This window comes from Rosa rugosa, chromosome 5 (genome assembly GCF_958449725.1).
Source record: "Rosa rugosa chromosome 5, drRosRugo1.1, whole genome shotgun sequence".
NCBI classification, from domain to species: domain Eukaryota; kingdom Viridiplantae; phylum Streptophyta; class Magnoliopsida; order Rosales; family Rosaceae; genus Rosa; species Rosa rugosa.
The window spans coordinates 48,703,997-48,715,303 of NC_084824.1; the positions used below are offsets into that span (position 1 = coordinate 48,703,997).

At 36.9% G+C, this 11,307-nt stretch overlaps 1 protein-coding gene across 7 annotated transcripts; it reads right to left on the bottom strand.

Annotated features, from left to right (window-relative positions):
• Positions 1 to 862: 862 nt before the first annotated feature.
• Positions 863 to 10,715, bottom strand: LOC133710901 (uncharacterized). Of its 7 annotated transcripts, none has more exons than XR_009846956.1 (11): positions 10,491 to 10,715; positions 9,328 to 9,839; positions 8,999 to 9,224; positions 7,454 to 8,909; positions 6,797 to 7,147; positions 5,421 to 6,707; positions 4,258 to 4,769; positions 3,929 to 4,154; positions 2,384 to 3,839; positions 1,727 to 2,077; positions 863 to 1,637 (listed from the first exon to the last, which is right to left on the bottom strand). XR_009846956.1 is itself a non-coding variant. In XM_062137038.1 (6 exons), exons 4-6 carry the CDS (start codon positions 2,955 to 2,957, stop codon positions 1,122 to 1,124), a joined length of 1,329 nt encoding a protein of 442 aa, XP_061993022.1. In that variant the 5' UTR covers positions 2,958 to 3,839; positions 3,929 to 4,154; positions 4,258 to 4,769; positions 5,421 to 5,641; the 3' UTR covers positions 863 to 1,121. The 7 variants fall into 7 exon arrangements, 3 of the variants coding, with proteins under 3 accessions (XP_061993022.1, XP_061993023.1, XP_061993024.1); XR_009846954.1 differs by having other exon boundaries at positions 7,566 to 8,909; positions 10,491 to 10,699; XR_009846957.1 differs by lacking the exons at positions 7,454 to 8,909; positions 8,999 to 9,224; positions 9,328 to 9,839.
• Positions 10,716 to 11,307: the final 592 nt, after the last annotated feature.

Sequence of the window (11,307 nt, forward strand, 5' to 3'; positions counted from 1 at the left end):
CCTCTCAAAAAGAAAAATAAAACACGCACCCTCATATGAAATCTCTATTGAGAAATAATTAATTATATAAAAGTTTTCCAACAAACGAGAATATGATTTATTGTTTTTCATTTTCTTTTTCACTTCCAATGTTTGGCTATTTTAATCTAAATAAATTTGAAAGTAAAAAAATTAAAATCAACGAAAAAGATGATAATTTTTTGGTTCTTCAAACAGGACGATTTCTCACACAGTCACACCAAATGAACTAAATTCAGATTTCGGTTGAGTCTGGAGAAGAAGATTAACAATATTGTCCAATAAAAAAAAAATTGAGTAGTCTTTAATTAAAAACTATCAAATGGCAGGACGTTTATCTAAATTTCTGCAAACACAAGGCTTCACGCTACAGGTGATTGTTTAGTTATTTGGGAGACATCAAAGTTAAACAAGTGATCTCTTCAAAAAAAGTTAAACAAGTGATCGAATCAGGTGATTTCTGTTTCATTTTCGATGAGGTTACATCAAACCATGCGTATTTTTGTGACGAACGGTAGCATAATACGAGTTGACATCGTAAAAGCTAAACGGATAAGCAGCTCGGTCCAAAATAAAAAAACTGGTAGGTCCCCATGTTGCGTCAGTTGAACAATTAATACAGGAAATAATTAAACCTCAAGGCTATGTTTGTTACATGGGACTATTATCCCCAAGCTTATTTCATATAATAGTCCAGGACTCTTCTAGCCTGGGATATGCTATGTTAATACATGACCCATGTTTGGTACTGCTTAGGACTAAAGAGCAGAATAGTGAAAATAGTCATATCCCATGTTTGTTAGTGTATTGGACTAAAAGTTGGTAATTTGCAGCAAAGTTCACATACAGCAAAATAATCATAGATTGAGAAGAGCAACCACAATCTACATACTTTGTAGTTAGTTTTTACACATCAACAAGTCCACCTATTAATACAACACAGTGATACACTGATTTAACATTCCACATGCTAATAATGTTCCATCTAGCAATTACAAAAATGAATGTTAATCTAGCAAAAGAAGGAACTTGTCCAACATGTGTTAAGGCAGCAACTGTTGTAGTTGTCCAAACAAAAAAAAGAACATATCTTGCAACAGCAGCTAGGTAGATCCTCTAGCAGTGCCCGCAAGCAAGTTCTCGACATACACTTTCCTCACTTCATCATCTAAGGACATGAACACAGATATGTTTTGGGGCTTATCCAAAATGATTTTCAATGCCTCAATTTGGTCTAGAACAGAAAGTCCCATTTTCTTAAGTTCCTTAGCAATATCAGATCGATCTTCATTACCTTTCACTATGGCATCAGTCACTGCTTGCATTCTTTTTCCAGATTCTTCAAACAATTTATCCAATGCAAGCATAATTTTATCTTCATCATTTCTTTTCCTCTTTTTCTGACTGACCTGAGATTGTCCAGTGCTATCTTGCCTCATTGACATGGGGCTTGTGTCATTCCCAATGCCTATATCATCTTCATTGTTGCTCTGCTCCTCCATCATATCAGCAGGGACCTCAGCCCCATTTCCAGTAGCACGGTCACTCCCAAAGATGGTAGCTAGTCTATCAAATAATGGATACTTCTTGTTTCTCCATCCCTTTGCCTTTTTGTTGTGCTATGACAGAAACAGAAAATGAATCGATCAAAGTGCAGCAATGAAATAAGTTAGCTTAAAAATCAAACTCAATGAAACTTCCTCATTACCTGCAAATACGTTTCCCATACTTCATTACTATCAACTTCAATGCACTTTTTGATATCATTCCATGCAAATCCACTCTTGTTCATCATGTCATAGATTATGCTATAATCTTTCTTAAGTTTCTTCAACTTTGACTCAATATGTGGACTTGCCTTCAGATTGGAATTGGGACATAAAAGATTTAAAGCATTCTCTATTTTGATTAAAGTACCAGATTTGAAACTACCAGTGTCGCAGCGTTGTCCTCCAGCAATAATTCCGTCAAGAACATTCAACAAAGACTCTTCTTCAAAGCTGGTCCATACACGTCTTGACTTCCCTTGCTCTGTATTTTCATCACCACTTTCCATTTTCTAAAAAAATCAACATGACATGGTCAAGGAAACATAAACATGATTATCTAAAGAGCATAAGTGGTAAATGGCTGTGTCTAGGTTCCTCTTAGGTAAGAAAAAGGATTGTAACAAAAACTTCGTCAAGAACTAATTGATTTAATTCTTACCACCAAAATCAAATCCTTCTGAATTTGCATTTTCAGTACAGTTACTAAAGAAGGATTTGTGCATCAATTCAAAATGTGGAAATTAGAAGATCAATATTGAGATTTTTCTTGCCTAAGTCGAGACACAGCAATTCACATCAACTTGGACATCACATACCTACAGAAAAGCTATATCTCATACGCATATAGACTCAAATAATACACTCATACGCATATAGACTCAAAGCTTAGAGTAGCATCTATTATTGTAAAGCATAGTACAAGCACACATTGTCTCTAGGCTCCCCGTCTTGCTCCACCAATAAGAGCAACATAATTTGCCTTCGATCCATATCTAAGATTTCACAGTAACATCCAAAATCAATGAAAACAACCAGAAGAAGTTTTTTGGAGCAAGTTTTCACAGTAGCATCTGTTATTGTAAAGCAATTAATATGCGTAGAAAAAACATATAGAGGAAAGGGAAAAGGAAGACAACAAAAGGTAAAAGGGAGACAGCAAAAGGAGAAAGGAGAAAAGCAAAAGAGGAAAAAGAGGGAAGCAAAACGGAAAAGAGGGAAAAGAAGGAGACAGCAAAAAGGAGAAAGGAGAAAAACAAAAGAGGAAAAAGAGGGAAGTAAAACGGAAAAGAGGGAAAAGAAGGAGACAGCAAAAAGGAGAAAGTGCAAAAAGAGTGGTTGCACTGCATCCATTCGAACAATCCACAATATAGAAATGCAATCACTCCCCATTATGCAGCATAGTAGATTCCCAAACAATTGAACACGCAGATTGTTTCTCTCTTTACAGAAGATAACAATAACATCACCAAGCTACATATCACGAGAGTAGATTTACAAAAGAAACTCAATAAACAAACCCATGTTTATTCTCAAGTAGAAAAACACTCAACAGATGGTTGAAGCAACTGGAATTGATCCTTAGTACTTAGTAGAAAAACACTCCTAAGAATTAAAATGCATTAGTGTTCACAACAAATCAAAAACTATATAAATAATGATCCTTAGTACTTATTAGATGTATTTAAAGCATTCCGTCAATGATTTATTCTCTTGAAGCTCTTGCATCCCTTGCAGCCCTTGCATCCCTTGCATCCCTTGCAGCTCTTGCATCCCTTGCAGCCCTTGCAGCAGCACCTGAAACCCCTGTATCTCCGGCAGCCCTTACAACCCTTCTTCCCGTCCATTCATTATGCATTTGTGAAGCTAATTCATTCCTCCAAGTAGTCCATTGATTAGACGCTTCAACCGTGCCAACTACATCAACTTCTTCCCCATTTTGAGCATCTAATTCACATACTGCATACTCCATCGGATCAATGGACATTTCTCTTCTAATAAAATTATGTAAAAGACAACAAACCGTAATTATGCGGCATTGTGTCTTTATTGGATAAAATGATGGACTCCTTAGTATTCCCCACCTTCCTTTTAGCATTCCAAAACACCGTTCTATGACATTTCTTGCCTTCGAATGCTTCATGTTAAAATATTCCACATGATCCCTAGGCATATTTCTTTCATCCCATTCTGATAAATGATACCTTGTTCCTCTATATGGTGCAAGAAATCCTTCACCATTTGTGTAACCCCCATCTACAAGGTAATAATAACCTAATAGCCAAAATAAAAATTCCTATTAGTGTGTGAAAGGCACATAAACTGCATTAATTTAATCTACACAACTAATCCAATAGCCTTACCAGTGGGAACTCTTAATCCATTCGGCCTAGTCACTGCATCGTGAAGAACTCTAGAGTCCGATGCCGATCCCTCCCAACCCGGTAAGACAAATATGAACTGCATATCACGAGAACAAGCAGCTAACACATTTGTAGCAACTTCACCCTTTCTTGTACGGTATCTTGGCTTGTCAATTGCAGGTACACGCACTCTAATGTAAGTTCCATCTAGTGCCCCCAAGCAATTCTATTACAAAATATATATATTCATGAAGTTTATAAACTGCATATATAGAGATGAACCTTTAACAATCAGAAAAGGCATAACTGGAGTCCCTAAAAAAACTAACCTTAAAGCACTTCCATCTACGATCTGTGCAGTCAGCAAGTACCGGATCAGGTACCCTCAACAAACTACCTTGCAATCGTAAAACACCTTGTAGTATAGAATGGAAATACCTACTAATAGTCTCTCCAGATCGAAAAAATCTACCTCTAATAGTACGATTCTTCACATGATGTGAAAGTATATGTAAAAACATACATACTTGCTCTTCCACAGACACCAAACCATCACTCTTTATCTTTCCATCTGTGCGAAGCAGTTCACACAAAAGGCCAAAAGCCCTTCTATCCATTCTTAATTCGTGTACACATTCAGTGTCACTATTACCTATAATACTATCTAGATAACTCAAACGAGTCTCACGTCTAACGAATGAACGATTATTTAGAGCATGTCTTTCAGCACGTCTTCGTCTCAAATTAAACATCAGTAGCACAAGCATAGTACAAGCACACATTGTCTCTAGGTGCCACAACTCCACCAATAAGAGCAACATAATTTGCCTTCGATCCATATCTAAGATTTCACAGTAACATCCAAAATCAATGAAAACAACCAACCAAAGAAGAAGTTTTTTGGAGCAAGTTTTCACAGTAGCGTCTGTTATTGTAAAGCAATTAATATGTGTAGAAAATACATATCTGATGGAGCAAGTTTTTCCTTCTTTTATCTGAATTAAATTAATCTTTTACAAGAAGGAGAAAACATATAGACGGAAGGGAAAAGGAAGACAACAAAAGGTAAAAGGGAGACAACAAAAGGAGAAAGGAGAAAAACAAAAGAGGAAAAAGAGGGAAGCAAAACGGAAAAGAGGGAAAAGAAGGAGACAGCAAAAAGGAGAGAAAAACAAAAGAGGAAAAAGAGGGAAGCAAAACGGAAAAGAGGGAAAAGAAGAAGGCAGCAAAAAGGAGAAAGGAGAAAAATAAAACACAGACGTTGTTAAAAGAAGAAGAAAAAACCAGTCTTGAAATTGATCAATTCTTAGCAAATCAAGCTACCCAGACACCAATTGTTAGAACCCATAAACAATTGTTCATAGAAAATCAATCCATAGTTTTCAATTTAACAAATCACAGTAGATACACAAGAAGAAGAAGCTAGAAGGGGTCGAAGGGAAGAGGGAATCAGAATCAAAGCAAAAGGAGCATGAGAGAGAAGAAATTGAACCTGGATGAGCAGTTCAAGGAGGATGAAGCTTGATCGAGAGTGAAGAGATGAGGCTGAAGCGCGAAAGAGATGGAGAGGCGAGGCTGAAGCGCGCGAAAGGGATGGAGAGACTAATGAGCGTTGTTGAAGCCCTTGCTTCCACAGTCCGGTGAGATTTGGGGGTTCTATGTAAGAAGGTTGGGAGCTGATGCGGGGACTCCACAATCTCATTTAATTGGGTCCTCATGTGTGCCAAACATGGGATAAGTCTTACTTAATAAAATAAGCTACTCCAATCCAGTCCAATCCCACGTAACAAACATAGCCAAGGCTATGTTTGTTACATGGGACTATTATCCCCAAGCTTATTTCATATAATAGTCCAGGACTCTTCTAGCCTGGGATATGCTATGTTAATACATGACCCATGTTTGGTACTGCTTAGGACTAAAGAGCAGAATAGTGAAAATAGTCATATCCCATGTTTGTTAGTGTATTGGACTAAAAGTTGGTAATTTGCAGCAAAGTTCACATACAGCAAAATAATCATAGATTGAGAAGAGCAACCACAATCTACATACTTTGTAGTTAGTTTTTACACATCAACAAGTCCACCTATTAATACAACACAGTGATACACTGATTTAACATTCCACATGCTAATAATGTTCCATCTAGCAATTACAAAAATGAATGTTAATCTAGCAAAAGAAGGAACTTGTCCAACATGTGTTAAGGCAGCAACTGTTGTAGTTGTCCAAACAAAAAAAAGAACATATCTTGCAACAGCAGCTAGGTAGATCCTCTAGCAGTGCCCGCAAGCAAGTTCTCGACATACACTTTCCTCACTTCATCATCTAAGGACATGAACACAGATATGTTTTGGGGCTTATCCAAAATGATTTTCAATGCCTCAATTTGGTCTAGAACAGAAAGTCCCATTTTCTTAAGTTCCTTAGCAATATCAGATCGATCTTCATTACCTTTCACTATGGCATCAGTCACTGCTTGCATTCTTTTTCCAGATTCTTCAAACAATTTATCCAATGCAAGCATAATTTTATCTTCATCATTTCTTTTCCTCTTTTTCTGACTGACCTGAGATTGTCCAGTGCTATCTTGCCTCATTGACATGGGGCTTGTGTCATTCCCAATGCCTATATCATCTTCATTGTTGCTCTGCTCCTCCATCATATCAGCAGGGACCTCAGCCCCATTTCCAGTAGCACGGTCACTCCCAAAGATGGTAGCTAGTCTATCAAATAATGGATACTTCTTGTTTCTCCATCCCTTTGCCTTTTTGTTGTGCTATGACAGAAACAGAAAATGAATCGATCAAAGTGCAGCAATGAAATAAGTTAGCTTAAAAATCAAACTCAATGAAACTTCCTCATTACCTGCAAATACGTTTCCCATACTTCATTACTATCAACTTCAATGCACTTTTTGATATCATTCCATGCAAATCCACTCTTGTTCATCATGTCATAGATTATGCTATAATCTTTCTTAAGTTTCTTCAACTTTGACTCAATATGTGGACTTGCCTTCAGATTGGAATTGGGACATAAAAGATTTAAAGCATTCTCTATTTTGATTAAAGTACCAGATTTGAAACTACCAGTGTCGCAGCGTTGTCCTCCAGCAATAATTCCGTCAAGAACATTCAACAAAGACTCTTCTTCAAAGCTGGTCCATACACGTCTTGACTTCCCTTGCTCTGTATTTTCATCACCACTTTCCATTTTCTAAAAAAATCAACATGACATGGTCAAGGAAACATAAACATGATTATCTAAAGAGCATAAGTGGTAAATGGCTGTGTCTAGGTTCCTCTTAGGTAAGAAAAAGGATTGTAACAAAAACTTCGTCAAGAACTAATTGATTTAATTCTTACCACCAAAATCAAATCCTTCTGAATTTGCATTTTCAGTACAGTTACTAAAGAAGGATTTGTGCATCAATTCAAAATGTGGAAATTAGAAGATCAATATTGAGATTTTTCTTGCCTAAGTCGAGACACAGCAATTCACATCAACTTGGACATCACATACCTACAGAAAAGCTATATCTCATACGCATATAGACTCAAATAATACACTCATACGCATATAGACTCAAAGCTTAGAGTAGCATCTATTATTGTAAAGCATAGTACAAGCACACATTGTCTCTAGGCTCCCCGTCTTGCTCCACCAATAAGAGCAACATAATTTGCCTTCGATCCATATCTAAGATTTCACAGTAACATCCAAAATCAATGAAAACAACCAGAAGAAGTTTTTTGGAGCAAGTTTTCACAGTAGCATCTGTTATTGTAAAGCAATTAATATGCGTAGAAAAAACATATAGAGGAAAGGGAAAAGGAAGACAACAAAAGGTAAAAGGGAGACAGCAAAAGGAGAAAGGAGAAAAGCAAAAGAGGAAAAAGAGGGAAGCAAAACGGAAAAGAGGGAAAAGAAGGAGACAGCAAAAAGGAGAAAGGAGAAAAACAAAAGAGGAAAAAGAGGGAAGTAAAACGGAAAAGAGGGAAAAGAAGGAGACAGCAAAAAGGAGAAAGTGCAAAAAGAGTGGTTGCACTGCATCCATTCGAACAATCCACAATATAGAAATGCAATCACTCCCCATTATGCAGCATAGTAGATTCCCAAACAATTGAACACGCAGATTGTTTCTCTCTTTACAGAAGATAACAATAACATCACCAAGCTACATATCACGAGAGTAGATTTACAAAAGAAACTCAATAAACAAACCCATGTTTATTCTCAAGTAGAAAAACACTCAACAGATGGTTGAAGCAACTGGAATTGATCCTTAGTACTTAGTAGAAAAACACTCCTAAGAATTAAAATGCATTAGTGTTCACAACAAATCAAAAACTATATAAATAATGATCCTTAGTACTTATTAGATGTATTTAAAGCATTCCGTCAATGATTTATTCTCTTGAAGCTCTTGCATCCCTTGCAGCCCTTGCATCCCTTGCATCCCTTGCAGCTCTTGCATCCCTTGCAGCCCTTGCAGCAGCACCTGAAACCCCTGTATCTCCGGCAGCCCTTACAACCCTTCTTCCCGTCCATTCATTATGCATTTGTGAAGCTAATTCATTCCTCCAAGTAGTCCATTGATTAGACGCTTCAACCGTGCCAACTACATCAACTTCTTCCCCATTTTGAGCATCTAATTCACATACTGCATACTCCATCGGATCAATGGACATTTCTCTTCTAATAAAATTATGTAAAAGACAACAAACCGTAATTATGCGGCATTGTGTCTTTATTGGATAAAATGATGGACTCCTTAGTATTCCCCACCTTCCTTTTAGCATTCCAAAACACCGTTCTATGACATTTCTTGCCTTCGAATGCTTCATGTTAAAATATTCCACATGATCCCTAGGCATATTTCTTTCATCCCATTCTGATAAATGATACCTTGTTCCTCTATATGGTGCAAGAAATCCTTCACCATTTGTGTAACCCCCATCTACAAGGTAATAATAACCTAATAGCCAAAATAAAAATTCCTATTAGTGTGTGAAAGGCACATAAACTGCATTAATTTAATCTACACAACTAATCCAATAGCCTTACCAGTGGGAACTCTTAATCCATTCGGCCTAGTCACTGCATCGTGAAGAACTCTAGAGTCCGATGCCGATCCCTCCCAACCCGGTAAGACAAATATGAACTGCATATCACGAGAACAAGCAGCTAACACATTTGTAGCAACTTCACCCTTTCTTGTACGGTATCTTGGCTTGTCAATTGCAGGTACACGCACTCTAATGTAAGTTCCATCTAGTGCCCCCAAGCAATTCTATTACAAAATATATATATTCATGAAGTTTATAAACTGCATATATAGAGATGAACCTTTAACAATCAGAAAAGGCATAACTGGAGTCCCTAAAAAAACTAACCTTAAAGCACTTCCATCTACGATCTGTGCAGTCAGCAAGTACCGGATCAGGTACCCTCAACAAACTACCTTGCAATCGTAAAACACCTTGTAGTATAGAATGGAAATACCTACTAATAGTCTCTCCAGATCGAAAAAATCTACCTCTAATAGTACGATTCTTCACATGATGTGAAAGTATATGTAAAAACATACATACTTGCTCTTCCACAGACACCAAACCATCACTCTTTATCTTTCCATCTGTGCGAAGCAGTTCACACAAAAGGCCAAAAGCCCTTCTATCCATTCTTAATTCGTGTACACATTCAGTGTCACTATTACCTATAATACTATCTAGATAACTCAAACGAGTCTCACGTCTAACGAATGAACGATTATTTAGAGCATGTCTTTCAGCACGTCTTCGTCTCAAATTAAACATCAGTAGCACAAGCATAGTACAAGCACACATTGTCTCTAGGTGCCACAACTCCACCAATAAGAGCAACATAATTTGCCTTCGATCCATATCTAAGATTTCACAGTAACATCCAAAATCAATGAAAACAACCAACCAAAGAAGAAGTTTTTTGGAGCAAGTTTTCACAGTAGCGTCTGTTATTGTAAAGCAATTAATATGTGTAGAAAATACATATCTGATGGAGCAAGTTTTTCCTTCTTTTATCTGAATTAAATTAATCTTTTACAAGAAGGAGAAAACATATAGACGGAAGGGAAAAGGAAGACAACAAAAGGTAAAAGGGAGACAACAAAAGGAGAAAGGAGAAAAACAAAAGAGGAAAAAGAGGGAAGCAAAACGGAAAAGAGGGAAAAGAAGGAGACAGCAAAAAGGAGAGAAAAACAAAAGAGGAAAAAGAGGGAAGCAAAACGGAAAAGAGGGAAAAGAAGAAGGCAGCAAAAAGGAGAAAGGAGAAAAATAAAACACAGACGTTGTTAAAAGAAGAAGAAAAAACCAGTCTTGAAATTGATCAATTCTTAGCAAATCAAGCTACCCAGACACCAATTGTTAGAACCCATAAACAATTGTTCATAGAAAATCAATCCATAGTTTTCAATTTAACAAATCACAGTAGATACACAAGAAGAAGAAGCTAGAAGGGGTCGAAGGGAAGAGGGAATCAGAATCAAAGCAAAAGGAGCATGAGAGAGAAGAAATTGAACCTGGATGAGCAGTTCAAGGAGGATGAAGCTTGATCGAGAGTGAAGAGATGAGGCTGAAGCGCGAAAGAGATGGAGAGGCGAGGCTGAAGCGCGCGAAAGGGATGGAGAGACTAATGAGCGTTGTTGAAGCCCTTGCTTCCACAGTCCGGTGAGATTTGGGGGTTCTATGTAAGAAGGTTGGGAGCTGATGCGGGGACTCCACAATCTCATTTAATTGGGTCCTCATGTGTGCCAAACATGGGATAAGTCTTACTTAATAAAATAAGCTACTCCAATCCAGTCCAATCCCACGTAACAAACATAGCCCAAGTGTACTGTGTACGTGTAAGAATTAATTACAACTGAATCATGCAAGTTGCTAATTGACTATAATCAATACTACATTTAAGAGAAGAGTATTGGGTATGAAATTAGATATAGATCCTTACATCATATATTCATTTGAAATTATATTTAAAAATTAAGGAATAAGAAGATAAATAACAAAATTAAAATTAAAAAAGCAAAGAAAAAGATTTCACTTCTCTACGGGCAACTTCCATTATCTGCAGTAACTCTACATGCACTTTTTGTGATAAGTTTTCTCACATTCATTTAATTAGTTATCCACACCCATCCGATGCGTTCTTTTGTACAAGAATGAAAGGTGGGAGTTGAGTCCACCAAATCAAGCTCATAGAAATAGAACTAAAATTCTCTAATGCATCTTCAATTTGATTTACACTTAAGAAATTTGTGTGAGAAGAACAAAAATTGATTTAAGAAATACAATAAAACAATTACGTCACTCAATGCAAAATGATTATGAAACTAAATT

What these genes read in the sequence shown, in the direction of transcription:
- LOC133710901 (XM_062137038.1), bottom strand. Translation starts at nt 2,957, where the DNA reads ATGGGGAGTGATTGCATTTCTATATTGTGGATTGTTCGAATGGATGCA. An exon ending in ACGGGGAGCCTAGAGACAAT is followed by an intron (nt 2,078 to 2,495) that starts GTGTGCTTGTAC and finishes TGATTTTTTTAG; the next exon opens with AAAATGGAAAGTGGTGATGA. An exon ending in TATGGGAAACGTATTTGCAG is followed by an intron (nt 1,638 to 1,726) that starts GTAATGAGGAAG and finishes TTTCTGTCATAG; the next exon opens with CACAACAAAAAGGCAAAGGG.